The 27,306-nt window shown below is 42.0% G+C and overlaps 3 protein-coding genes across 6 annotated transcripts in view; 1 reads left to right on the plus strand and 2 right to left on the minus strand.

Moving 5' to 3' along the window:
• kbtbd12 (kelch repeat and BTB (POZ) domain containing 12) overlaps positions 1-27,306 on the minus strand; it is a 31,380-nt gene that overhangs the window by 291 nt on the left and 3,783 nt on the right. The window contains exons 2-7 of one of the 3 annotated variants that reach the window (XR_006031060.1): positions 25,757-26,981; positions 25,263-25,533; positions 24,471-24,621; positions 23,905-24,102; positions 22,876-23,547; positions 5,813-5,818 (exon numbers count right to left, since the gene is read on the minus strand). Coding sequence is in view for 2 of the 3 variants with exons in the window: in XM_042088307.1 (XP_041944241.1) it covers positions 23,378-23,547; positions 23,905-24,102; positions 24,471-24,621; positions 25,263-25,533; positions 25,757-26,856 (1,890 nt within the window). In the remaining variant the exon portion in view is untranslated. Of the gene's footprint in view, positions 1-5,812; positions 5,819-22,511; positions 23,548-23,904; positions 24,103-24,470; positions 24,622-25,262; positions 25,534-25,756; positions 26,982-27,306 lie in introns of those variants that run through there. The other 2 variants (XM_042088307.1, XM_042088306.1) reach the window with 2 other exon arrangements.
• Positions 81-11,161, minus strand: si:ch211-197h24.6. Its single transcript, XM_042088325.1, has 12 exons — positions 11,019-11,161; positions 10,082-10,142; positions 8,986-9,016; positions 7,208-7,291; positions 5,964-6,103; positions 5,317-5,442; positions 5,028-5,073; positions 2,814-2,900; positions 1,567-1,928; positions 1,068-1,172; positions 576-651; positions 81-412 (listed from the first exon to the last, which is right to left on the minus strand). The coding sequence occupies exons 2-12, from the start codon at positions 10,139-10,141 to the stop codon at positions 390-392; spliced, it is 1,140 nt and encodes a 379-aa protein (XP_041944259.1). The 5' UTR covers position 10,142; positions 11,019-11,161; the 3' UTR covers positions 81-389.
• LOC121706498 (interactor of HORMAD1 protein 1) lies at positions 12,348-22,522 on the plus strand. 2 transcript variants are annotated; one of them, XM_042088309.1, is made up of 9 exons: positions 12,348-12,670; positions 12,880-12,945; positions 13,062-13,221; positions 20,113-20,267; positions 20,362-20,410; positions 20,666-20,753; positions 20,929-21,044; positions 21,192-22,371; positions 22,449-22,522. In XM_042088309.1, exons 2-8 carry the CDS (start codon positions 12,890-12,892, stop codon positions 22,329-22,331), a joined length of 1,764 nt encoding a protein of 587 aa, XP_041944243.1. In that variant the 5' UTR covers positions 12,348-12,670; positions 12,880-12,889; the 3' UTR covers positions 22,332-22,371; positions 22,449-22,522. The 2 variants fall into 2 exon arrangements, with proteins under 2 accessions (XP_041944243.1, XP_041944242.1); XM_042088308.1 differs by having other exon boundaries at positions 12,349-12,670; positions 21,192-22,522.

Below are 27,306 nucleotides of genomic sequence, written 5' to 3' on the forward strand. Positions count from 1 at the left end.
GCGTTTCCCCTGGTGAAGTTTGTGAGCGGTTGTGTTGATAAAGCACAAGAGACTCAAGAAGAATCACAGAGGGGGCAAACTGAAAGCTGAGCTTAAACTTTTATTCTGCAAAGTAGAAAACTTGACCATGCACACAAGACACTGTTCCAAAATAATGGAGGTTCTCTCATTTTTTGCAACAAAAATATTTCCAATACCACCCTTCTCTCTAAAACACTCACTCACAATAATTCAAACTAAAGGAAGGCTGATTTTTCCAGACATTTACATGTAAAGTATAACTATCAACACAATGTTTGGTCCAACAGACTGAGCCTATCAGCAGCAGGCAATTGCATCAGTGGAGAACTTGAGGGATGAACAACTCTTGTCTGGTACCCACAACCTCCTCAGTTGTAATATCTTGAAGGGCCTTAGGAGAACAGAGAAAGGAAAAGGTTTAAATAAATGAACCGTCACTGTGACAATACGAATGCATTGAGGAGTATGCGTGGGTGGATATGCATGCTTATGTGACATTTACAAGTTTGCCAATGCATGCATGTATGTCTCTAAGCAAAAATGTGTTTTCTTACCGCCCATGCCGCTGGAGTAACGGTCACTGCTGTTGGTGTAGCTCATCGGCCCAAGGGACGGCGGTGTGGGTTTGCCCTGAGGGGGAGAAGAGCAAACATGGAAACTTGCAGTCTCCTCATTGCTCCAGTCTTGAGGTTGACGTCAGTAACTCCTCCATAGTCCCATTACAATAATTAGACAGACACGCGCACACACACACACACACACACACCAGGGCTGTACGGTGCTACAAATATGTGGCACATGCTACAAAAGAATCAGTCTGTGCTATGGATAATTTACCAGTTTAGCACCTCTGACATCTTATTCAAAATATTTTCTAGAGAGTAGGCTATACTAATGCTAGAGATTTTGTAGATTGTGCTACAGAACTATGAACCTCTGTAGCACCAGTGCTATAAGCAAAAAGTTAACATACAGCCCTGCACACAAACACACAGTGTCTGTCAAGTTACTAGTTACTAACATATATAGAATGACAAGTTACTTACTGGTGACATACTACGGAGCCGATACTCCATCAGTACATCTGTGAGCTTCTGAGTAACCTTCAGAACGATCTGGGCATCGCTCTCACTCTCGATACGGAACGAGTCCTACGACACACATCCAACACAAAGAGCATTAGCACAGCCAAGTTATCCGATTACGTTCAGTTCTACTTAGCAGTGATTTCTATACTCAGAAAACTAAGGGAGAACATCACACACTGTATACAGATGATTGGCAAATCGCAGTGTGGTCAGCTGAATGGTCATGTTTCCGAGGAATTATAGCACATCCTGGTAGTTAAGCATGTGAATTTTTGCCTTCATTATATCTACTTTGGCACCCCCTGCTGGAGTAATTAGGTATGGTGCTGTGATCTAGACTGCATGGTCATTAAATATTTGAGCAATGTGGCTCCAATGCTGCAAGATTACAAGATACAAGGTTGTAAGATTAGAGATAGTGAGTATGATGTGAGCGTGGGTGTGAGCGTGCACATACCAGGTATTTGAGCAGCGTGGCGGGAATACTGTTCCCCTCCTTCATGCCGGTCCTCATCATGGGGTCGCTGAGATCAGTGCCCTGGCCGCCACGGAAGTCGTTTATGTAGGAGGACCTGTCCAAACCCTCGCCGGGAAGCCGCATGCCAAAGCCATCAGACGTTGGTCGCATGGTGCTGCCGGCCGAGTACCGCCGCATGCCCATGTCCATGTCCGACCCCCGCGGACTCATGTGCAGGTCAAGCGTGTCTCGGAAGTCCCGCATGCCGCGCATATCCGCCAGGTCACGCCTATCGAGCCCGTCACGCACGGCAAAATCAGGCATGCCTCCACCAGACGGGAAGTCGCCGTACCCATACAGACCTGAGAGAGACAGTCAGGGATGAGATGAATTAGCAGAGTTGAGATGTATTGACAACCATTTTGAGGAGAGGATCTGGTCTCTGGAAGAATCTGTTCCTCAAAATGGCAAAATAGTTTGCAACAGAGGCTAGTTAACACAAGGTTCTGGAAAGCTTCGGTTTTGCCTTCACCACCTTACCTGACCCTGAAACAAAGCAAACTTAGGCTTCCCAAAGCAAAGTTCTCAACTGGTTTCCCTCTGACAAAAAGTAGCTTTTTAGCTCATAAAACAATGTATTCAGTAAATGGGCCACTTGCAGCTGCAACGCAATGTCAGTTGACTGATACCGGCAAATATGCATTAATTTGCTCAGAATTCACAAAAAGTATGTCAGATGATACATAACGGGACTGATGCACACAAATGCAGATCCAATCGTTCTGCCTGTAACCTTTTAAAAAATGTTTGTGGTAAGTTCACTACACAGGAGTGAGGTGGTTTACGCTACACAACATTAATTTCTTGACCCCAGCCCAGAGCAGTAAGGTAACTGGGGCATAGGTTGCCTTGCTTATAGTGCTACAGGGCAATTCTACAGAAAATTGACTTTGTCACATCCATAATAAACGCCAGTGAAATGCCTTGGCATTTGTATGATGTGAATGGTAACATTCATTTTTTGTGCATTTTTTTCTCATGTACATTCTTCAGCCAAAAATAGCAAATGCTCAAATTTCATGTAATTATTTACATCATACCATACCATCACATTTTATTGGCGTTATGGATGTTACAAAAAAAATAATTTTCCATGGAATTGCCCTACAGTATACTGCAAGATATTGAATCATAATCCCTGTTGTGATGCGTATTCTATAGCCGACAGACAGCCCCGGTTGCCTTACCTGGTTGGGGTCGGGGGCCCAGTCCTGCTCTGTGGCCTCCTGGACCTGCTCCTATTGGGCTCTTGAAAAGCTTGGGTTTGGCTGAATCTGGACAGACAGACACACACACACTTAATCTTATGTATGTATGTATGTATGTATGTATGTGTGTGTGTGTGTGTGTGTGTGTGTGTGTGTGAGTAAATGTATGTATGTATGTATGCATGCATGCACCGTATTTTCCGGACTATAAGTCGCCCAGTCAAAAAAAGCGTCATGAAGAGGAAAAAACATAGTCACACCGGACTATAAGCCGCATTTATTTCACAAAATCAACGACCAAGAACAGACATTAATCTTGAAAAGCAAGATCTTCAACTACACAATAGCATACAGACTAGGTGGCCTGTAGGTATGTTAACGTAACAGTTATTCCGCTACACTATTTAGCCAGCTTGATGTTGGATAGCTTGGTGAAAAGGAAATGAAATGTCAGTTCCTGGTTGCACAGTTTGTTGTGATAATGTCTCCTTTCTGCCAGATATGGAATATTCCTACGATAACTACACGTTTGTTTGCTTACCCTCATTTGAACTGCCGCCGTCCTTTGCTGTGTAATTTGTTAGCTAGATGTTAGCGATTAGCGAAATACTAGTGGTTGACTGTGTTGAACACTGGAAGTGCCTGGGAAGCTGAATAGGCTACATATAAAAAGTACATATACTATTCACCTTATTCAGCCCCGCCCATTTTTTTAAATTTCATGTTGTCTTTAAACTTCCGGTCGGCTAGCTACGTCTAGCTAGCTTCATTGGGATAACACGGCAGAAGAGGATAGAGAGGCTAACTTACAGAACAGCCGCTCCAAAGTCAGTTTTTTCCTAACTTCAGATAGGAAAGCTGTATAACAGAAATGTCTTAAGTGACAAATCCTAAATAAACGTTCCTAACTTTAGGATGACCCTGCTCAATCGGAAGTTCGGAGACAATGTGGGCAAAGCTAGCGCCCCCATGTTTGCGCGCGGAATAAGGTGAATAGACCATCACAGTCCCGCCCACAGGAGTTTCCGGAAGTAAGAATTCAATGCAATTTTTCCATTGACAATTCGGGTATAAGCCATAAAAACTTAACTGCACATGGTAGACTCAAAACCAGCTACGGCTGTACTAAGCGATTGTGTATGCTCATATAGACGCCAAAAGTTCACGGGGCATTAACCTCGTTGAGATAAATGTATTTTATTCGCGATGTTTTGGATAAGTACTTCATTACCCACAATCCTGAACAATCCAACAATGATGCCTCTGATTGGTGGAAAGGCCGTTAAGGTCATAGTTTGAAACTTTATCAGCGAAAATTATTGACAAAGATGGCGAAAATCTTAATGTGAATAAAAAATTTCTAGACGAACATTGGTACTTGTATCAACAAGGATTGTGGTTTATATAATCACACGAACTTCAGTCAGTGCCAATACACCATCAAAAAGAACACTGCAAATGCTAGTTTGAACACTTAACTTTTCAGGTAGCCGATAGGCTAATCATTAGCCTTTCAGACATTAGAATATCATTATAATGCTGCTAACATTAGCCTACATGTTGCAATACAGGTATGAAATATATTATGTTTTAGTGACCTTGTTGTTTCTATGAACATGAATGGTTGTTTATATGAAACATCAACTTAGTCGAGGCATAAAAAGCCCTGTATATCCCCATTAAGAACTTAAACCTTTGAACTAGCTAGCTAGCTGATAGCAAAGCTGGATGCTACCACCGGGTAGACACTGCAGTAAAATGGTTAGCAAACGGTCCATGCCCCCGTGAATATTTCAGTTTCAAGGACGAAATCAAGAGTGTCCAAAGGGGTAAAAACCAGTTTAAATCGGGTCACATTACTGACTTGTGTGTCAAGGGTCAGCTTGTGGGTTTTGTCAACGCATGCCAGTGGGTGTTCCAGACGTTAGCTATGCAAATGACTTGAAGTATAACTGTAATTTGATTGGCTGGTGCCTTCTGTTGTTGTCGTCATCGGTGCAATAAAAGTGGAACTTCGACGCAAGCGATGGGAGCAACGCGACGCAACGGACACACAATTCAGTTCGGCAACCGATGATGTAAGCCCATGTAAAGTGGACGGGATGCGTCTCCAGCACTGCACCGCACACAGCTGTGTGTGGGAGCCATTATAGTCTGGAAAATACGGTAGGTATTTATGTATGTATGACTTACTCATGCCCTGGAAGACTGGCACTTCACTTGGCTCCTTCAGCACAACCTGAGAGAGAAATAGATCATTTCTTATTTTAATTACCATTAACAAATTCAAAATGAGCTTCATTGGAATGTCCAATGCGTTTCACCGAGTTGTCCCAAACCAGAAGTGGCAGTGAAAAAAACTTTTAACAGGAGAAAACAGTGGTCATCTGCCCAGCAGCAAACTAGCAGAGAAGATAGTCCAACTTAAGAGCTAATGTGTGTGTGTGTGTGTGTGTGTGTGGTATGCTTAGAGGTGCAATACCCTAATTTTGCCTCGTCCCTCTGTCTTCTCCACCTCTAGGGCCACATCCCTGACCGTCTTCCTCACGTCTCGATCATTTGTTGCCTCTTCTTCTGTACAGGTCACTTTATCACCATGGTGCTGCTTCTAAAGGTGGGTGACAACATAGCTTTAGTTGACGACAACAAGACTGTATATGTGAGTAAGGTTGAGTGAGGTTTATTTTGTTTAGACAGTGCCAGAAAAACATATGGGTGATCATAGGATTAAGGATGTTCCTTTGGATGATGCAGCATTCAGCCTTTATTCCAGTAACAAACCACCTTAAACACACTCAGGGGACAGATGGTGCATACTGAAACAAGAGCTTCTCAAACTATTAGGCTTCTAAAACAAACAGGTTTGGCACCCTTATTGTTGTTCTGTATGATAATTAATCTCTCCCCTTTGGCTGGGGTGGTTCTCAGTGGCCTACCCCCACACCGATACTACAATTGCTTGGCCTTATTTGCATCACAGTTTGCTTCCTGGCCCTGGGTGAGGCCACAGCATGGACCTTTCTTTGTTATCTTGATAATATACTGAATCTGATGTTCTCAGATAGGGAAATCTGTAAACTCTTAGCACAGTTTACACTGTGCCTGCTGTCTACCATTCCAGGCTCTCACCAGGTATTTGAAGAAGTGTTTCCATCCCTGGATGTGCCGCAGTATCTCGGACTGAAGCTTCGCCACCTTACACAGGCGACACTGGTAGTGGGGAGGCACAGACTTACTGGGGCTCCTGTACTCCCACACATACTGCAGACCTACACACACACACAAACGAGAGAGAACACAGATTAAGAGTTGGAAACTAAAACCATTGAACATATACTTTGGTTGACATTTGTATAAGAAAGGGATAATGGACGGCATGGCGTTCGGTTAACAGAAATGAATGCAGTTCGAGGTGGTAATGCGAGCTCAACACAGCAGTGGAGGGGCCGTTACACCTCGTGCATTCATTTCTGTTAACCGAACGCTGTGAAATCCATTAACCTGCTTGTACCACTGTTGCCACATGCGATCGTTCATCTGATGTTCTAATTTAAACTCTTTAAATCACCAAAATGCTCTAGTCTGTAGAACTATTTTCCACGATGTATCAACTAATCTCAACTTGCAGGGCAAGCTGCCATTACTAGTTTTAAATGGGCTGTCTATGGCCAAAAGCCAGTCGTTAGTTCCATCTCTCTCGTCAAGCCGGCACATCCCAGGATTCTGATGAACCTTCCCGTTGAGAAATAGCCATTTTACATAGCCTACTGCCATGTTACTAAGCTAAAAGCCACCTCGTCTGTCAAATCACCATTGTATAGCTTTGATTGAACTTCAAGTTAAGTGAATTAATATACAAGTGTGATACTGCCGAATAACTGGAGGTACTTCATAGGCGTGCGATTAACAAAAAATAATTGACGTTCTTAGCGCCGAGTTGAAGATTTTGTTTCATTCTCACTAAAACGGAGGTGATGGTGAAGGTTTACAAGTTGCGAAAACAGGCTGGCTGCGCTAGTACACGTTTTTTTAACGAAAAAGCTGTTTGGCCCGTGACGTCGGACTTAACAACCGAATAGGAAATTCAACCAAGCAGTGGTATAATGTGTGTTTCAAGACACGTTTGCATAAGAAACCTGGATATGGTGTCTACATGAAAGAGCATCCTGGTTTTTTTTTTCTAACTTACTCTAGCTAGCATACCTTTTCTCAAATTATTTCAAATAATTTCTCAAAACTAGAATAAGGGCTTATCCACAGTTCTGAAATTGGGATAAGATGCTTACATGCACGAACACAAAATCCAAATACCGATCCCGATCATAACTGGGACACTGAAGCTCACTGAACAGAATAGTGGAATGTGGACTCACCAACAAGGCACTCTCCAGTCACGTCAGCCAGTTTCTTCTGCAGAGAGGGAATGGTCTGGATGCTGCCATTCTTTGCGGTGAACACTGGAGATGGGTACAAATGTGTATACACAAAATGAGCGCTCACTTGGAATCACTCTCTAATCCCTCTCTCTCTCTCTCACACACACACACTGAAGTAATATCTTGGGATAGCGTTATTTTCGTAACGCTACATAATGCATTCTGATGTCAAAGAGCCCTTGACGAGAGCTGAGGGACGCTAGCCAGAAGTGAGGGCGCCATCATGTTAACGTCTTTGGGCTTGGATCTGAGCCGAGGGAAACCTTCAGCTGGCCTGGACTCTGGGGGAATACTCCGTTTCAAAATGTGCACGGAACTAGACATGGCTAGACATAAGAAAATGCACATATGTTGAGTGCATGTTGTTTTTGCTCACTCAGAACCTCTTGAAAATTACAAATGTAAGGTTATGAGGGAGAAAATACTTTGTTTATAATTGACATGGCTAGCCTATGAAGAGGATACTCTTCTGGTCACCGAGTCTTTTTGCCCATGCAAATGCCTACAAACTCTGAGGCACACACAGTCTAAGAATGGGAGAAGTCCCACCCTGAGAGTGAACTGTTGTTACTGGGGGTGGTGAGTGAACAAATTAATCAATGCCCTAGAAATAAATAGCATATGATAGGCACTTTGTTTAGGGAACAAATGGATTGGTGCACTTGCACAACTCTAGGGTCCTGTGTAGATTGCCCTCAAGTGCATCATGTATATCAAAGGGAACTCATTTGCAAATTTGGGCATTTCGTATTGGCTAAGGAAGAGCCCACTTGTGGTCAGCCAACCTGCTACAACTCCCTGTGGATCTCGCTCAAAGACAGAGCACTTAGTATGAGGTTCGAAGGCCCCATTAGTACATATGGCCAAAACCACACATTTGGACCTGGCTGATAGGCATAGCTCCTTACGGATGTTACCTGCGGCGTGTTTCGACTGCGCTTGCCCAAGCTCAAAGCTGCGCAATTGCAATACCTCAGACTGGTAGGCAGATGTGCTAGCAAAGAAGCTAAAGCCCAAGGGTGTTAGCGCCTGTTGCTAGCATGTCTGTTAAGGCGTCGAGAGGGATGTTCAAGTACCGCAAAGCTACTGTGCTGAGGAAAATGATGTTGAGAAACCACGTGTGGTGAGACAGTGGTCCAGCAATGGTTGTTATTGTAACCACCCTTTTGATGCATGTAAACAAGAAACAAGAAGGCTGTTTGCCTACATTACCCTACCAAGATGCTGACTGATGACTGACTGGTGCCAGTTACTGATACCACAACACCATGGAAAAAGGCAATGGATTACAGGGTGGGGTCATGCCTGCAGGGCATTATTCGTCCACCATTACACTCCAAGTGCCAGGCACAACCGATGACCAATCATCAAGGGCCTAGCGCTGCATCTCACCCATACACTGACAATGCCAACAGTCTGTTACCAGCACAACTTGCTTCCCATCACTTGAATGGCACACAGAGCATGGCATCAGTCTTGTCAGTAACACCCACAACTCTACCTACACATCCAGCCAGCCCCCACCCCCAAGTCCAGACCAAGGCTCCCTCAGACATGACACCCCAGTTGGCACAGTAACCTTTGAAAAAAAACTGTGCAGGGGGGTGTAGGGACTGCTCTGATGACCTCTATTGAAGGTAACCAGAGGGTAAGAAAGGTCAGTTAGTTTACCCCTCAGAAGCACAACTGTGTTCAGAGGACAGGACAGGACTTACCTATCTCCGAACTGAAGCGTTGCTGGCGTTTCTGTCAGTCACCCAAAAGGTCAAAGAGAGACACACATACAGACACACAGGTGTTAGACACAGAGAGATGGGAGGACAAGAACCTTGTCACCTCCTCTCTCCTCTGATGTAGAGAAAGAGCCATGCTCTCACTGAGAGGCACTGGTACACATGGTGCAAATCACAACCAATGGTCTGTGTAAAACACACACCTAGTGCCCAACAAAATTATTGGTCTATAGATTTTTTTTTAAAGGATTTTGAAATCTTGAGTAGAAAGCTGATACAAAATGGTAGAGTGCCCTCTATGGGGTGAAATAAGAACTTACCAGTCTTTAGTTCCCTGTACCCAGAGGCACAAAGACAAACTGAGCACACAGCAGCAAGAAGACGCCCTTAGACTTAAGTAGTAAGGGCTAAGGAGAATCAAGTCTCCATTGATTATGGCAGCCAGCCACTCTGACTACCAGACCATGGTCATTAATTACAAAATGATATGGCCTATGGCAACAGAGCCCACATTTTCCGCTGGTTGAGATAACGCAAAGGAGGAAAAATCCTCCCTGACACTGGTAACTGACACCAAGAGTTGATTGAACACTGATGACTGATTTGACCGTATGTAGCTATCCTATTGACCCTTTCAAGAGAGTTCCATTATCAGCATCATAGTTGGCCCCACAAGGCTTCCGTTTTAACATTCCATATGTTATCTTAATGCAGAGGAAGTAGATTGGGAACCAAATAGAACATTCAAGCATTGTTTTTGTTTTTTATTGTTGAAAGGGTCTATACAACTACTGTGCGTCTGCTGCTTAATTGTACTGGCATCTGTAACCTACGTGTGAGTGGAAATAATATCCATCAACGCTAGTTTCAGAGTCAGTGTGACAACCTACTGTGTCACATCAGTCTGCCGAAACACCAGGTGTGGAAAACGGCTGATGTTCTGATAGTTTTCACCTTAGGGAATTCAGAGTGCCGCTCCATGGCAAACTAGGCTACAAGTTTCAAATCCAAATCAAGGACAGCAGCTGAAGCAGAAGGGAATGGGCCTACCCAGACCCATAGCCTAGCCTGGGCCTACCTTAACTGGAGCACCGGAGGCATTCTTGAACTTCTTTGAAGGATTTCCTGTTTTCTCCATTCTGTGTGGGAGGGAGAGAGTGGGTATATTTAAAACCTATCTAGGAGTAATCCACATTGCATGGTACATTAAGAGCTAACTGTTTGCTTATTGTATATTCAGTAACGTGTTGCCATGGCGTTATTGTGGCGTTGCCCCTTCTGCAAGTAATGTTAGCTAAGTTATTGAACTCGACTTTACATGACAAATCCTATATTTATTCAGATGGTTTAATTTAAGTTTACACACGATTTGTCGTTTTCCCCACACAATTCTTTTTTTTTTCGGTTTCGTTTTTCTTCTGCTCACATCATGCAAAAGATAGGCAAGTTACACATTACGCCATAGCTTTCGATTCCTAACAAAAGCTAACAAAGAAATATGTTAACGTATGTTTAGCAGCTACGTTAATAATACTGTTAAAGTCGACTGATTTGCAAAACACTTTAAGAAAGTGTAATCAAATTATCAGGAGTTAAGTAACGTTAAACACCAATCGCTAAGCAATAGTTAAAGATAACATTAGCTGCGTTAGCTGATAGCATATTTTAGCGAACTGCTAACGTTAGATAGCTAACGTTACATTTAGCACAGTTGCAACAGCCATTTAAAAGGTAACTACTTTGAAATCATGGTGCATGATACAGTTTTTACTTAGACTGAATATGACCATACGAAAGTACACATCCTTTTTCAGTCATGGGTTATCGCAGTAAGCTAGTGTTGACGACGCAGAAACTAGCCATTTCATAAGTAGGTCAGCTGCAGGACGTAAACAGCGATAGCTGCTAGATAGTTATCAATTCTTAGCCATTTACGTTCCTCACTAGGTATCGATGATAATTCTACATGGTTGGTGAGATACACTTGATACAGAATTTGTAAAAAGCGTACTTACCTTGCTACTTGCTCGATATCCTCTTGATAGCGTGAACACTGCCTCACATGCAAGACAGAAATACTTCCTGTTATGTGTGGTCAACGAGAAGGGCATATCCGCCAAGTCTCGCGGTCTCTCAGACTACGAAGAGTTTGGTCTCTGGATTGGTTCCAACCCATTTTTTACAGTCTATGGTTCCAACATGCTTTTTTTTTTTAACAATTCAGTCATGCTATTTAATTGTGTATGTCATATCAATCTAATTGAAATTGTGTTGTTTTGATTGTGTAAAGATACAGTATATAAAATAGCCTAACAATAGGCCTACCCAATTACAGTTTTACTCAAATAATTACTTGGAAAACCAAATGAAAAAAAAAGAAGATTTATACAAGTTCGTTAAAATGGTGGATATAGCGTTTTGGAACCAAATTAAATTTGTATTAGCGGGTGACATCTATCTCATCTGCTAGAATAAATGACCCCTGCACTACACTAACTGTTCCTTCAGCTACTGTATACTATATCAAATAGCCTACTTAGCAGCAGATAAATTCATGGAACCTTATTGCATATTTGACTGATGATGCTTTGAGAGGCTTGTAAAATACTTCAAGTGTAATATACCAGGACCTTTATAATTTTGCTTACAGAAAAAAAAAAAACATATTCAGAAGATGGCATCACCACAGTACTGCACACTGCCCTCACCCACCTGGAGAACTGAAGCATTTGTAGAATTAGCTGTTTATTGATTATTTACCCATTAGGTGTAGGACGCTTTGGCGTGTTTAATTCCTTTTGTAACAAAATGTAGTCATCAACTCTACGTAGACGTACAGGGTAATTCAAATGGTGTGTATTAGGCCTATAATGGTTTTGTTACAATAATTACATTTGTAAAAAGGATTTTTGAGTTTTGATTGCAGAGTTTCATTTGGCATAGATGTAATTTGTTTATCTCTAAATCGTATTTGGCTGTGAGTTTTGATACAATGAGCTAACAAATTCTGCAAGAAGTGTGACAGTGGGGTAACATTTTGACAGTAGGCGCCAGACTCACAAAATTCGACAGGCTACAGAATTCGATCAAAGAGTATAGTTACTTCTCTTTGATTCGATGTAGGTAACATCTGTTTTTAGGCCGGACAATGCTGTGCATTATCGGTCAGCGAAAGATTATCTTGTCCAGTCTGAACGTACGCCTGTGCAAAGGTTTGTTTATAAACATTATACTCAGCTCCCAAATATGCCCATACCTATAAATATTATGATATTAAATAGCTACACATTTTGTTACGGAGTTTCATGCACATTCCATTGAATGACAATGATCACAAACAGCGGCAGGTGGAGAAAGGTGTGGAAAGTAGCCTAGCAAAACCTTAATTAAATCAAAATAGGTGCCAGGTTCACCTAATAAACAATTATGGGACGTTTCTCGTGCTTACACTGATTAGACAGCACGTGCGCTGGGCTCGAGCCGTGGTTTCCCCATGGCCTAACTTTAACGTAACTGTTGTAGGCCTACAAGTAGCCCAAATTAGATCGTCTTCATCGCCACTATTTAGCTCATGCTGTAGTTTAAAACCAGTTCAGTAATTAGCCACCATTTACATCCGAAAAAGTCCAGGGAAGATAAATGTCGATGATTATCAACGTCGTTTAAGGTAAGAGTTATAACCTAATCTGATTGTAAATTACAATCAGATAGTGCTAGTGTACTGTTAGCTTCTACTAGTGTTACCTAAAGTTAACGTTAGGTTGGCTAACATTATCTGGTTAGCAGTTTGATTACTGTTTTTGGGCATGTTGTTTGGGTTAATTGTTTTCATTTATCAGTTTTAATGGTGTTGTTATGACTTTTGTTTTTACAAAGGGAAAGAACCATGAAGACCAACACTTGGAACATAAAGGAAATTTTAAACATACCGTTTGGATCTGGGCAAGTAACTTAAAAATTGTCCTAGCTTCCTACCACACATATATTAACATTACTGTATATGGTTAATATGTTATTGCAAGCAATGTATAAAGATGAAGCCTTTTTTGTCATATCAGAGGATCCAAGGTGTCCAGTAAGAGTGGAACCAGCAGTGATTACTCAAGCTTAACAGATTCACAGTTTCTACTGGGATCTCAGTTCTGGCCAGAAAATTCCCAAGCCCTATCACAGGATGTGTCTTTTTCTTCAAGGAACACCAAACAAAATTCTGAGGAGGTAGGGCTGGTCAGCTCATGATCCTCAGTTCTGTAACCTAGTTGGTTCGGTGTGCAGAATTATAAGAAGTAGCCCAATATTCAGAATTGGTGATGTAGGTTATACTGTACATAATAAATAATTTACCGCTGTCATCATGATCAAGTAGCCTGGGTAAACCTGTTAGGGTTTGTCTGGGTTCACCCAGGCTAATGATCAAGCACAGCGAGTTCCAAATGGACACAAGGTGACATTTACTGTTTAGGATATATGCAGTATATTCATAATCTACAAACGTTACTTCTTTCAAAAGTAATCAGTTACTGTATATCATAAGTAATTAATTACCAGAGAAAGTAACTTGAGTTACTTGTATGTCTGCTTTTAAAATGTCAATGTGAACAGTACTGAAGTCACACACACAATAAACATAATTTTAGACATATTTATTGTTTACATTCTACATGAAAGCCCCCCTGACCTCGTTTTAAGCCACCCTCACCATATCTAGGTGGTTTGATATACACTGCCTACTACTAGGCTATATCAGTAGGCCTAATACTATACATTGGGGTGCACTGACTCCTCTTCAGTTTCCCCTATATTTCTGGAATATAGTAGGTTATTATTACTGTGCATGAAAATGCACTGTTATGTTATCCGAAGTCTTCTTCTTCTTATTATTATAATTACAGTGACTGAAAATGCACTGTACTGTTATCCAAAGTCTTCTTCTTCTTCTTCCCACCAAATGTCTGCGTCTAATTCAGCTACAACCGTTTAACATAGAAACTTCGTTCAAACTTTGCAGCGTAGGTCTTGAAAAGGACACTTGAGGAATGTATTTTTCACTTTTGTAAACTTTATACTTTGAGATATTAACAAAAAAACAAGCATCCATTACACTATCTACATTCAACTTTTAAACTATATACTCTGCCTCAGGCTTTAAGCATACAATCTGACTCTCTTAAGACTACAGATCATGTTCAACTATTTCCTCTGCCCAAAAATACTGTTTCAAAATAAATGTCCTCACAATAATTCACTATTAAATCATTTAACTATTTAAACTACTCAACTATTTCACTGTTCAGCCATTTCAACTGTCAGTTGTTATCAACTATGACTCCAACCAACTGTTTCCAAATAAAAGTTTGTTTTGCATTTTATGTTAATATACAGTATGTTTATATTTTCATGCACTGGTAATTTCCTCGAAATTAAATTTTCTAGTTATTATTATTGCCATCCTTCAGTAGGCTACTTGGAATGAGTTCAGTGTTATGTGAAACAATGTTAAATAGCCTATTATCAAAGCTGCACAAGTGACTGACTTACCGAAATAATGTCTAATGCGCGTCCTAGAATTGGAGGATATTGTCGCATACATGCAGAAGGTTGCGGTGTTCCAGAGAGAAGTTCCGTTGCAGACAAATGAACCTGGACGTCAATTCCGATGTAAACCTACCCTAGATAGTGCTTGTCTGTCACGGTCTGAGGACCGGCACGCAGGATTGGACCCAATAGCAGACACCAAATCAGGATTGGAAGGGGAAAAGACTTTAATGTCAAAACTTAGCTAGATATAAGGGGTTGGATGGAGGGGTTGGTTGGAGCAGCCAAGCTCGTCCAGGGCGGGCACGGATGACTTCCAGGACGGGCCTGGCCCCCCAAAGCCCCCCCATGCCGCCGAGACTGGATCAGAATCACTATATTGCAGATAACTTTTATCCGTGTGCCTGATTTTCAAAAATGAGGTACTGCTGCAATCCTTTTGGCAAACTGCACCTGATCAAGCCCACTCTTGCAGTTCCTCAGAGATGCAATTCTAGAACGCCTGAGCATTCCGCCATTCATTTAATTTTCGTGGGCACACGGATCAATAGTTAAATGCATTAACATAACATCCAATAAGCCAAAACGCATAAATAAAGCGGTTCCTATGCTGGGGTGCGTTTCCCGTACAACTATGGAGGTTAGCTTTTTACTAACATGGTACGATGCATCGTTCAACTTACCAACATCTAAGTTACGACTGTTTCCCAAAACCGTCGTACTTACATCGTACTTTGTAAGTTTGGACCATGATAGTTTCCAAACTTCAGTAGTCTGGACTAAGGGGGTTAATGACGTTTAGTACCACGTGAATGGGCACACCTGCAAATAACAGAGACTTAATGATGGACTACCTTAGTTTAATCCATGAATCATCTCTGTTTTTCTTTATTCAGAGTCATCAAGTTAATTCATTGGTTTATATATACTGACCTTGTAAATTAACGACTGCTTTGAATTAACGTTTAACACGTGTCATTTAAATGTGCTAGTGAAACAGTTGTGTAGCCTGGCGGGCCATCCTATATCATTGAAATGTATAGTCTGGAATCGAACCATTCACCTCACTTAATCCAAGGGGCGGGCAGAGAATTGTCTTTCAAACTGCCTAGGCATGCAATAGGCCAGCGCTACGACCATATCCGTATCCGGTCGGCAAAACGGCAAATACATCCTTCTTCGAAAGTAATGACCTAAGTGCATTGTGTTGCTCAACTTTCAAAGAAAAGAAAAGTCCAACTCCTCCAAAGTTGACGCCAACGCCGATTCAAACAACCGCTCTTCATTCGCCATAGCCACCTTTCTTGTTGTTCACAGTCGCAGGACTGTCGTTATCCTGTTAAGCCCGCCTTAAGACTCTAACAAAATAGAGCGCTGTGATTGGATGAAGTCCACGGCGTCAGCCAATAGAAATCCCTATGGTTTGATACTAGACGTACAGGCTGAGCAAATTAATTTGCCGCCGCTAGGGTGCGTCTAGATTTCTAGGCTAACAGTTGTGTACTCTATTGTTATTAAACCCCTATTCACCCATTTTACGCCGTCAACTCTGTGGCGCAGTGCGTTAAGGCCGGCTGATGGAAGCCGCCAGTATGCAGTAATTGACAGTCACCTGTCCAAGGGTTCGAATCTGGATTGAGATTTTGACAACAATATTCACACCGTTGTTTACCTAAGTCTATATATTGGGCAGATCATATTATCAGAATCAGCTTTCTTGGCCAGGTTTGCGTAAACTAACAAGGAATCCCCCACTCCACGAAAATCAAAGGCTACATATTCTCAACTGACTGATCAAAAAGTGCGCACCTTATTATTATCTGCAGGTGTATGACTTCTGTGCATGTGGCTGCAAATTGACTTTTAACTTTTTCTATTTTATTTTTTTTCTATTCTATTTTCTGCCTTAGGCATTTTAAAATATGGATGTATGGTGGAGTGTAAATCAACCAGAAACCTAAATCTATTTATAATTATTAATTTGCACACAAATAACTGGCGTCAGTGACGTTTTTGACATGAAGATCCCCGGAACTATGATTCTACTATCATTCTACCACAGGTCGAGAGGTGTAGTTGTAACTACACAACTATAGTGGTCGTGAAGGTTCATTGCTACTATGGTTTTGGGAAACACTAACGTAGCTTAACGATGCATCGGACTATGTAAGTTCCACCACCATAGTTCAAACAATCGTTTTGGGTAACAGTTGTGTCGTACTTACATAGTTTCAATGTTAGTTGGTAACAGTTGTCTCAATAATATTTGTATATGCGCAGAGGGGGATCCACAAATATTTCTTGATTTGCGTGTGTGTTTTGATATCTACAAATAAAAAAAATCATATTTGTAACTCGTATATTGATTTTTACAAATATAGATGTGCATTTGTAAATAAAATGCCATTTGTAAAACCGAAAATTTCATTTGTGAAATGTGATTTTGCATTTGTGGATCACCAGCACACGCATTCTTCGCTTTCCAAAGTTACGTGTTTTTGAGACGTTCTTCACATTAAAGTCACACAAATCCACACGTAAATAGGCCTACTTTAATTCACTGGCACACAGAAATCGCAATCCAGTAGATGGCGACATCCACAAATATTTCTTGACTTGCATTCGTGTTTTGACATCCACAAATAAAAAAATCATATTTGTAACTTGTAAATTGTTTTTCACAATTGTAGATGTGTATTTGTAAATGAAATGGCATTTGTAAAACTGAAAATTGCCTTTGTGAAATCTAATTTTGTGGATCACCAGCACACACAGTTTTCGTTTTCGCATTTGTGGATCAGCATTTGTGGATCACGTATTTTTGAGACAAACTTTGCGCAGAGAGCCACCCAGATCCACAAGTAGCCTGCTGACACTTTCTAATCCAGTAGATGGCAGTGTTGTTCTATAGGACTCATAACCAAAGATTCTTTGATCATAACACACAGAGCTAGCGAACCTAGTTCTTAAATCTAACAAGTTATGCCTTTTACAACAAGCTTTTTGATGGAAAAGTGGTGTTTAATTTCCATAATCTTTGTTTAGTAAACGCATAAAACCGTCAGTTTGCAAGCGAAATCAAGAATTACGATCTTTGAGTTTGTTTATAGTTACCTAGCAACCGAGGCTTTAAGTGCTAAAACCAAAGATTCTAGAACAGAGTTATGAACATCAGACGCTTGAGTGAAATCTCGACCTTATTAGTGATTGATAGCCTCTTATGCGCTGTGTTTAAGCAGGCCGTGAACAAAGGGTTAACTTATAGCCTACAGGTAGAAAAAAGAAAGAATGGTGATAATATAACGTTAGCTAAGTTAGTTTGCCTGCTAGCTATCTTATCAGTAGGCTATACAGTCTCTCAATGGGAATTTATGTGATCTATTTACCAGTGCAATAGCTACTTCTGTCTAAATAATAGGCCTATTTACCTCTCCTTATTCAGTGTAAACTTGGAAAAAGATCAATTGGGCCTTTCACACGGTCAGTTCTTGCAGTTCATTACCGAGTAAAAAAAAAACGCATAAAACCGTCAGTTTGTAATGTAGGCCTACAAGAATTGTGGTAGCACAGTGGTTAGAGGAGTGATCTCTGACCCCAAGGATTGTCGGTTCAAATCCCGGCTCAGCGCAAAATTTCAATATACTTCCAATTCTATGAGCCCACCTGAACAGCTGTTTTAACGTTGCCAGCTGTTTTTTTTTTTTTTTACTCGGTAATGAACTGCAAGAACTGACATTGTGAAAGGTTGCTAGGTAACTATAAACAAACTCAAAGATTGTAATTCTTGATTTCGCTTGCAAACTGACGGTTTTATGCGTTTACTAAACAAAGATTATGGAAATTAAACACCACTTTTCCATCAAAAAGCTTGTTGTAAAAGGCATAACTTGTTAGATTTAAGAACTAGGTTCGCTAGCTCTGTGTGTTATGAGCAAAGAATCTTTGGTTATGAGTCCCATAGAACAACACTGCCATCTACTGGATTAGAAAGTGTCAGCAGGCTATTTGTGGATCTGGGTGGCTTCTCTGCGCAAAGTTTGTCTCAAAAATATGTGATCCACAAATGCTGATCCACAAATGCGAAAACGAAAACAGTGTGTGCTGGTGATCCACAAATGCAAAATTAGATTTCACAAAGGCAATTTTCAGTTTTACAAATGCCATTTCATTTAAAAATACACATCTACAATTGTGAAAAACAATTTACAAGTTACAAATATGATTTTTTTTATTTGTGGATGTCAAAATACGAATGCAAGTCAAGAAATATTTGTGGATGTCGCCATCTACTGGATTGCGATTTCTGTGTGCCGGTGAATTAAAGTAGGCCTATTTACGTGTGGATTTGTGTGACTTTCATGTGAAGAACGTCTCAAAAACACGTAACTTTGGAAAGAGAAGAATGCGTGTGCTGGTGATCCACAAATGCAGACTCACATTTCACAAATGAAATTTTCGGTTTTACAAATGGCATTTTATTTACAAATGCACATCTATATTTGTAAAAATCAATATACGAGTTACAAATATAATTTTTTTTATTTGTAGAAATCAAAACACACGTGCAAATCAAGAAATATTTGTGGATCCCCCTCTGCGCATATACAAATATTATTGAGACAAATTTAGCTCCATAGGATTGCGATTTCTGTGTGCCAGTGAATTAAAGTAGGCCTATTTACGTGTGGATTTGTGTGACTTTCATGTGAAGAACGTCTCAAAAACACGTAACTTTGGAAAGCGAAGAATGCGTGTGCTGGTTATCCACAAATGCAAAATCACATTTCACAAATGAAATTTTCGGTTTTACAAATGGCATTTTATTTACAAATGCACATCTATATTTGTAAAAATCAATATACGAGTTACAAATATAATTTTTTTACTTGTAGATATCAAAACACACATGCAAATCAAGAAATATTTGTGGATCCCCCTCTGCGCATATACAAATATTATTGAGACAAATTTAGCTCCATACTAACATAGTTAGCAACGATGCTTTTGGGAAACGCACCCCTGGTTGCTAGAGTAATCATGCTGATTGCGAGGGACACATTGTAGTGGTGGTTTCTAGGTTGTTGCTAGGGTAATTAAGATGGTTGCTAGGGTACATATGGTGGTTGCTATGCTAAATAATGTGGTTGCTATGGTGGTTGCTAGGTTGACATTATAGTGGTGGTTGCTAGGTTGTTGCTAGGGTGATTAATTAAGATGGTTGCTATGGCGTTGGTAGGGTACAGTACGTATGGTGGTTGCTATGCTAAATAATGTGGTTGCTATGCTGGTTGCTAGGGTTAAAGCCAAATCATGCGTATACAGGTCTGCACTGTTTTGTCTTTGAAGCCAATCCATGATACAGGTCATGTACATTATGGCCTACTGTGGATAAAGATTTGTTTAACATGAATTGGCTTTAGATGACCTGTAAACATGAATTCACATGGATTGGCTTTAAAAAAATATTTTTCTAAAATGATCTGTATACACATGGATTGGCTTTAAGATGGGACAGCATAGATGTATTTTCTTTTGTATGTTTATGAAAAATAACGGTGCAAATTTGTCTCTTAGGGTAGTGAGTTGAGAGTTTCTGCCAATTACCATGCAAAGCCTTACCTATTTGGTGGAGACACAGAAACTCACAGTACCACCAACAGTAAACCTACCATTGGTGTGCTAGATAGGTTTGAAGAAGACAAGAAAAGAGCAAAAGACAAATCAGAGAGGTATGTCATAGTCTTGTAATATGTATGTGCCAACTTCTAATGTAGTATTTATGCAAATATGGAGAAAATCTTTAGTCCTTTCTACCCGTTGCAGTGAAACTATCCACCATGAGTTTTTGAAGTTGCACGACTCCCTCGAAAAGGTAGGTGAACTTGTGAGAAGTTGCAATTCCTCATCTTGCTTTATGACACATTATGGCATGTTCAAAAAGCACCTCAAACATTTCTTTTCACTAAGTCCTTTGACCCTTAACAACCCAATTTGTTAAGCAACCTTGGGTACCTTGAAAGGAGCTATATAAGTCCAAGTTATTGTTTATTATTATTATTATTATTATTATTATTATTATTATTATTATTATTATTATTATTAACCATAACCCTTATTTAACTCTCAGGTAATACGTCTGTTGGAAAACGTAAATGACAGCAGTGAGGCCACACACAAAGGTCTTGTGGAAGGAATAAATGGTCTTACAAGGACAAGTAAGCTCAGCCTTTTTTATGAGTGATGTGATTTTCATGTTTGTATCAATTGAGTTGACAAACTGTAGGCTATAGTTGCACAGGTCAAGTGCTAAATGTCCAAAACTAGAGGTCAGCATTTAGTTTAGATTGTGTTAACATGGGATACTAAAAGACTGTATTTTACGTGTTGCAGTAAAGGAAAGCATGGCCAGTGTGTGGGATGGCATTACACCTAAGATTGAGGCGGTGATCATGAAACTGAACTCTCAGAGTCAGACACTCAAAGAAATGGAAGATAGAGAGGCTAAGGTAAGGCACCAATGTAAAATGGTCAGAAGGTGGTCTGCTGGTAACTTTGAACTGATGTATACTAAAAAGATTTGAGCTACATTTTGCAAGGTAGATGGAAAATTGTATCTTACTATTTTTTTTTTTTTTTTTGTCTTTCTGAAATAGTTGGTCACTGCTACAAAAGACCTGAGCACCCATCTGCAGGATTTGCAGCGAAACATGGATAGTTTGAAGGTGGAGCATGGCCAAGAGCAGACTGTGCTAGCAGAATTGCAGTCCCTACTCACAGCCACAGCAGAGGCTCGGTCCCAGAGATCTGCCTCCAGGCCAGTGCAGATGGTCAGCAGCGAGGTCCAGACCTCCCCTGGCTTGGTGGAGCAGTTCTGTGTGGTGAGTGAAGAGAAACGGGTCTTCGAGGGGGTCCGGCTCTGTGGCCCTAGTGCCACCCGCCTTCACGCCAAACCCTCAGAGCCCACTCTACCTCTGAGTTCCTCCACCAAGCAAACCAATACAGACTATGACCAGACAGTCCCTACCAAGGCCACCTTGTGTCCTCTCCCCACGAACCAGCAGGAACGAGTCATGCACATGGCCTCTGATGGATTGAACGAAAGCCTTTGGCAGCAGTCGTTCTGCAGACAGGCGCTTAAGGCTGCTGGGGACGCCGACATAGTCTCTGGCTCTGCCCTGCAGGAGCCCAGACGGCAGTATGCACTGAGACAGCGAGTCATGCAGAGCTCTTGCTTTCTGGGATCCATGCAGGAGGATTCTCAAATGGTGGCCATCGCTGACAAACCCCAAAATAGAGTGATGCCTGCCAGAGAAGAGGTCATGGCACCTAACTTCTCCACATGTGGTGGACCTCAGAAGACATGGTCGAAGAAGAGGCCCAGAGGCAAGAGGAGGGCCCTGATTCCACAGAATGTTCCATCTGTCTGTAGGGGGGCTGGACAAGGAAATGGTTTCCACAAGTCCAGACCAAATCACAAAGAGGAAGAGGAGGAGGATGATGATGAATTATATCCAATGTATGAGACCAAAAACAAAGCACTCCGTGAGAACATCAAACCAGCCTTCACGCTGAAGGAGAACAAACAGGTTAGCGTGCATAATGATAATGGCAATGGCAGACAGCATGTGTGGAACATGTGGTCACAGAACACTGATAGTGTCCAGCACTGGTCAGCCTGTGATGGGGTAGACAGGAGACCAAAAGGGAAAGCTAAGGTTAAGGCTAAAGCTGGGATTCCTCAGAAGGCCAATGAAAGCCTCTGGAATCTTTTTGACTTTGATGACTCTGACTGATTTTGAAGGCTCCCTTGGCAGTATCATAAATTGTTCCGATTTTCAGCCCATGGGTGTTCACAATAGAGGTCAGCTTTATAGGATAAATGATAAATATATATGGTGCACGAAAAGAGGACATTTTGAATGTCTGTTAGAGAGATAATTTGTTTGAAAAAAACAAACAAAAAACAACGAAGATTGATGTATTGATGTATTTTTATGATTTTGTTCTGTCAAGCAATTTTGTCTGTTTCAGCAATAAATATTTATAAAAAACATCAGTAGTAGGACCTTGCAAGACAAGTGACACTCTGAATGTCATTGTGACATTCTGACACTTCACTGCTGGTAATTTTATTAAAGTGCTGTTTTAATGAGTACTCATATCAGTAAATGTGCATGTTTCAGTGTAAAGTGTGAATAGTTTCTGGTTGCCATCAGTCTCTGCAAGTCATCACTGCTTATCTGCAATAGTGCTGAAAATCAAATATTGGAACATGGTTATAAACAACAATTCCATACCATTCCTGTGAGCCCTGGGCTGAGCTCATGATACAAACACAGTCTAAAACATTGAGTTGGGTATGGACAGATGCATTATTAATAGTATGCATTACTAGGGAGCCAAGACAGACACATGAAAAGTATAACTTCCACAAAAAGGACAAAGGTTTCCACTACAGCTTAAAACAATACAAAATAAAATCTAATATTTACAAACTCATTTTTCTCTGGTTAAGCTGTGGCTGCACAGCACTTTCAGCCGCTTGGGACATCCACACACAGTGAGATTTTCAGTGGCATGATAAGATCAAAAGAAGCAGAATGAAACGTATTGGGTAACTAACTACAATAAAAAATAGAATAAGAATGACCCCTTTTGTTCTGCGACAAATTTGTCCACCTTCATTTGTGTGTAACATCCCCCTGCAGCAGTGAGCCACTAGTGAAGAATCTGCTTTTGCTCTTGTATATCACGCTGGAAGCAGTTGCAGCCTACTGGCTATAGATTGGCTCTGTGCATATCTGGCCACACACAGAAGCAGCAATGAGATGTGATGCGTCTACTCGTCCACGAGGTCGGCAGGAGGTGGCTGCAGTCCGCGGGGGTTGAGGCTGGCCACCAAACAGACGTCATAGTTGTCGTGCATCAGGACGTGCCTCCTCACCACTGCCCAGCTGTTCTCCCAAGGGTCCAGCTCCAGAATGTCCTTGGTTATGTTGTCAAAGCGATCTGGGGTGGAAGATTTGTATGTTCATGAGCAATACACTGAAAATGTATTGAGTCATGTAGCCTGAGCCATCAGTACTCTTGTCTATTGGGCATGGGATACTTCTTGGTCAGGTAGTCATAATAATAGTATTTTTTGTATAGTGCCTTTCTCAAACCTACGGTCTCTCATATGATGGTGTACATTGACTCTATGGGGGGGATGTGCTAATGTTAGTTATAATTTAAGTTAAATTCTGGAATGCATCATACAGTACTGCTGTGGGGAGAGTTAATTCATAACATGATTATATCCCTCGTTGCACTAACATTGATTTAAATTGTGATCATCTCATAGACTGTATATGACAGCAAAATTACCTGCTCCTTTGTAATATCCACACACATATATTTTTCCATCCACCACTCCAGCATTGGAGGCGTTTGATCGCAGAGAGAGGACTGGCCATGGCAGTGGTGGTCCCTCCCTCCAGAAGTCTCCATCAGGGTTGTAGATCTCAACCACATTCAGGCAGCGCCGACACTGTCCCCGATCCACTCCCTCGCATCCTATGCCACCTGCATTAGTATCACAACACAGGAGTTATATTTACTGCTCAGATTTGATTTGTCATTCATAAAATGTGATTTCAAGAAATGACTAAGCTATTCAATCTATTTTTAAAATTTTTTTTTAAATAGTAGTCACTTTGGAGAAAAGCATTTGCCAAAATATTTTAAACATACATAAATCATCTATTTACTTAAAAATTCTTCAACACACTGATTTTTAAAAAAAATTTTTTTTATAAAGTTCCAAGTCATATTTCTGTTCAAAAACATCCAAGCTGTTCTGATCCAAGCCATATTTCTACTCAAAAACAAAGTTCTCTGATGCCAGCCACATTTTTGTTCTATGAGAAAAGCCCCTCCTGCTCTGCCCTCACCCAGCACATATATTTCTCCGTTCAGGGTCACAGCGCTGCAGCGGTACTTGGAGTACTTCATGGGGGCCAGCTCTGCCCATTGGTTGCTTTCGGGGTCATACTCCAGCAGCCGGTTGCTCATTCGGTCTGGCTCCTCGTCAGTCAGATACGTCTGTCAGAGGGAGGACCAGACGAGCCACAACAGGTGTCAGAGCACAGGAGGGGGAAGTTACATATCATCACACAGGCAGAGGGACATAGAGGTCTCTTAAACATGAAGTTAAGACATTTTAAAAGCAGAAAATGTAAAGACCTGACATAACTGCTCCATAAAAACGTAGTTAAAGCAGCAGAAAGGGGGTTTTGTTCTAAAACTAGCACGCTAATTACCTAAAGGCTGCACAGCTGGCTTTCACTCATGCAAACTGATGTTTTTGGTGCTATTGTTTACAACCTGTACAATCCCTGCTTGCCCTAATCCATGCACGCACGCATTCACACACACACACAGACACACTGTGGACTCTGGACTCTGGACTTGTAACCGGAGGGTTGCCGGTTCGAGCCCCGACCAGTGGGCCGCGGCTGAAGTGCCCTTGAGCAAGGCACCTAACCCCTCACTGCTCCCTGAGCGCCGCCATTGTAGCAGGCAGCTCACTGCGCCGGGATTAGTGTGTGCTTCACCTCACTGTGTGTTCACTGTGTGCTGTGTTTCACTAATTCACGATTGGGTTAAATGCAGAGACCAAATTTCCCTCACGGGATCAAAAAAGTATATATACTTATACACTTTTGCCTCCTCCTATGTCTCACCTGAGGAGTTCGGCCACCCAGCACATAGAGGCGGTCCTTGAAACGCAGAGCTGTGTGATATGCCAGTGGTAAGGGCAGAGGGGCAGCGCTTCGCCAGGGTCCACCCTGCATGGACCAGCGTTGCACACAGTTGGTCATGAGCAGCTGGTTTTTTAGCTTCATCTGTCCACCCAGTAGGTACAGGGTATCCCCGAGTGACCCCAGGGCATAGGAGTCACGATACTCAGCGGAACACAGATGACACCAGGTGCCTTGGGCATCAATGTTATATCTGAATTGGAGACAAGGGAAAAGGGTTACAAGTCAAAGCAATAAACAGAATAAGTCCTGAGCATGTTACATGCTCAAGATTACCAATAGGATTGATGTTTAATGTAAGTCTTTCAGTAACACTTTTGTTTTCCTGACATCCATGACACTGATAGTTTTAAATGTTGGCTTAAATGGCTGCCTATATAGAGTAATGTAATTTACTGTAATAAGTCATTTCTAACCTGAAAATCTCCACGTTCTGTTCCTTCTGCCTTGCCCTCCTGCGCACACCAGCTTCACCTGCCACTATGATCTGGTTGTCCTCTGTCACTACTCCTGCAAACACGTATCCAAGTGCGTCGCCGTAGCGAGGGGAAGTGATGTAATAGGTGCGCGCAGTGGTTGGCGCGTAGCAGAAACTGCAGTCGGTGAGGGACCCCTGACGTGTGCGGATGCCCTCAGTGTCATTGCCAATGCAAAGCAGCATGTCGGTGGTCTCCATGCCGTAGCGCAACTTCAGTCTGCGCGGAGCCGCCATTGGGTGCATGCCCGTGGTCTCCAAGGCCTCCTCCAGCATCTCCATACACTCTGAATTGGCCAGCAGAGTCGTGTTCCTACGCATGGCCTCGCGCAGGTAGTCAGGGCTCACCAATGGAAGTCGCACTTTGCGCAGGAGCTCTGCCAGGTATTGATCCCGACCTTGACCCTGAGGCTGACCCAGGCCGTCTCCTCCCCGTGTGGAGGCCCCATGCCTCACCCAGCGCAGCACCACATCCAGGATGCTCTCCTCTCGGGCGATGTTGAGGTCATCGGAGCCCAGCAGCATGGCCAGCTGGTGGGCCTCCAGCTCCAGCACCTCCTCGCTCATGCACACCTGGGTGAAGTGCTGCTGCAGGAAGCGCCGCGCCTGATCAGCCAGATCCTCAGCGCCCAGGTCACGCGCATAGTAATATATGCCCACACAGTTGTTGACATCCATATTTTCAATCATGTAATGCTGACAGCGGGCAAACACATCATCCATCTGCAGTAGAAAGGCCGCCACCGATATACCTTGCACATTTTCATTTGAGAGTGGCAGCTTGGAGCTGTACATGTACTCCAGGAGCAGAGCGAGGCTTTTAGACGGCATGTCGCGTAGAAAGACTTCACGGTTTGCACACTCACGCAATCCGCAGGTAAACATGACGCGGAAGTAAGGGCTGAAAGCAGACAGGACCACGCGATGACAGGCGAATCGGACATCCTCGGCCACCAGCACCACGTCAGTCAGCTGCTCAGTGTCTCTCATTCTGTTCAGCTGGTCCAGCAGTGAAATGCCGTGCCTCGACTTCAGATCCATTATTGTCCAAGTTAGACAGGGATACGTGAGAGAAACAGAACTCTAGAACAGTACAACAGTCAAAGTGTGTCTAGTGTAGAGACATCGTGAATGAAGAAATTCATCTTTGTGTGAGGCCACTTTAACTGAAAGGAGAGGAGACATGAGACACTGCAGGCACATGCATGAAATGTTGCACCAGAATGCCTCCTCATGTCCTACATACTAGATTATTTAAAACTTGCCGTACCTCTTCTTTCAAAATATCAAATATGTACATTTGTTTAAAATGTGTTAAGATGTGTCTTAGAACTAGGGCAAACACATTGCTGATAATGAATATCTATGCCAAGACCATAAAACATTTCTGTAGTTGCCCACTTCACAGCCCAGCTTAGCTCAGAGGAACAGCTTGGATTTCTGCCCCTGAGCCCTCGTTAGTGAAGCACAAATGAAGCAAACGCAATTACA

Source organism: Alosa sapidissima, chromosome 4, assembly GCF_018492685.1.
Source record: "Alosa sapidissima isolate fAloSap1 chromosome 4, fAloSap1.pri, whole genome shotgun sequence".
In the NCBI taxonomy this organism is placed as follows: Eukaryota; Metazoa; Chordata; class Actinopteri; order Clupeiformes; family Clupeidae; genus Alosa; species Alosa sapidissima.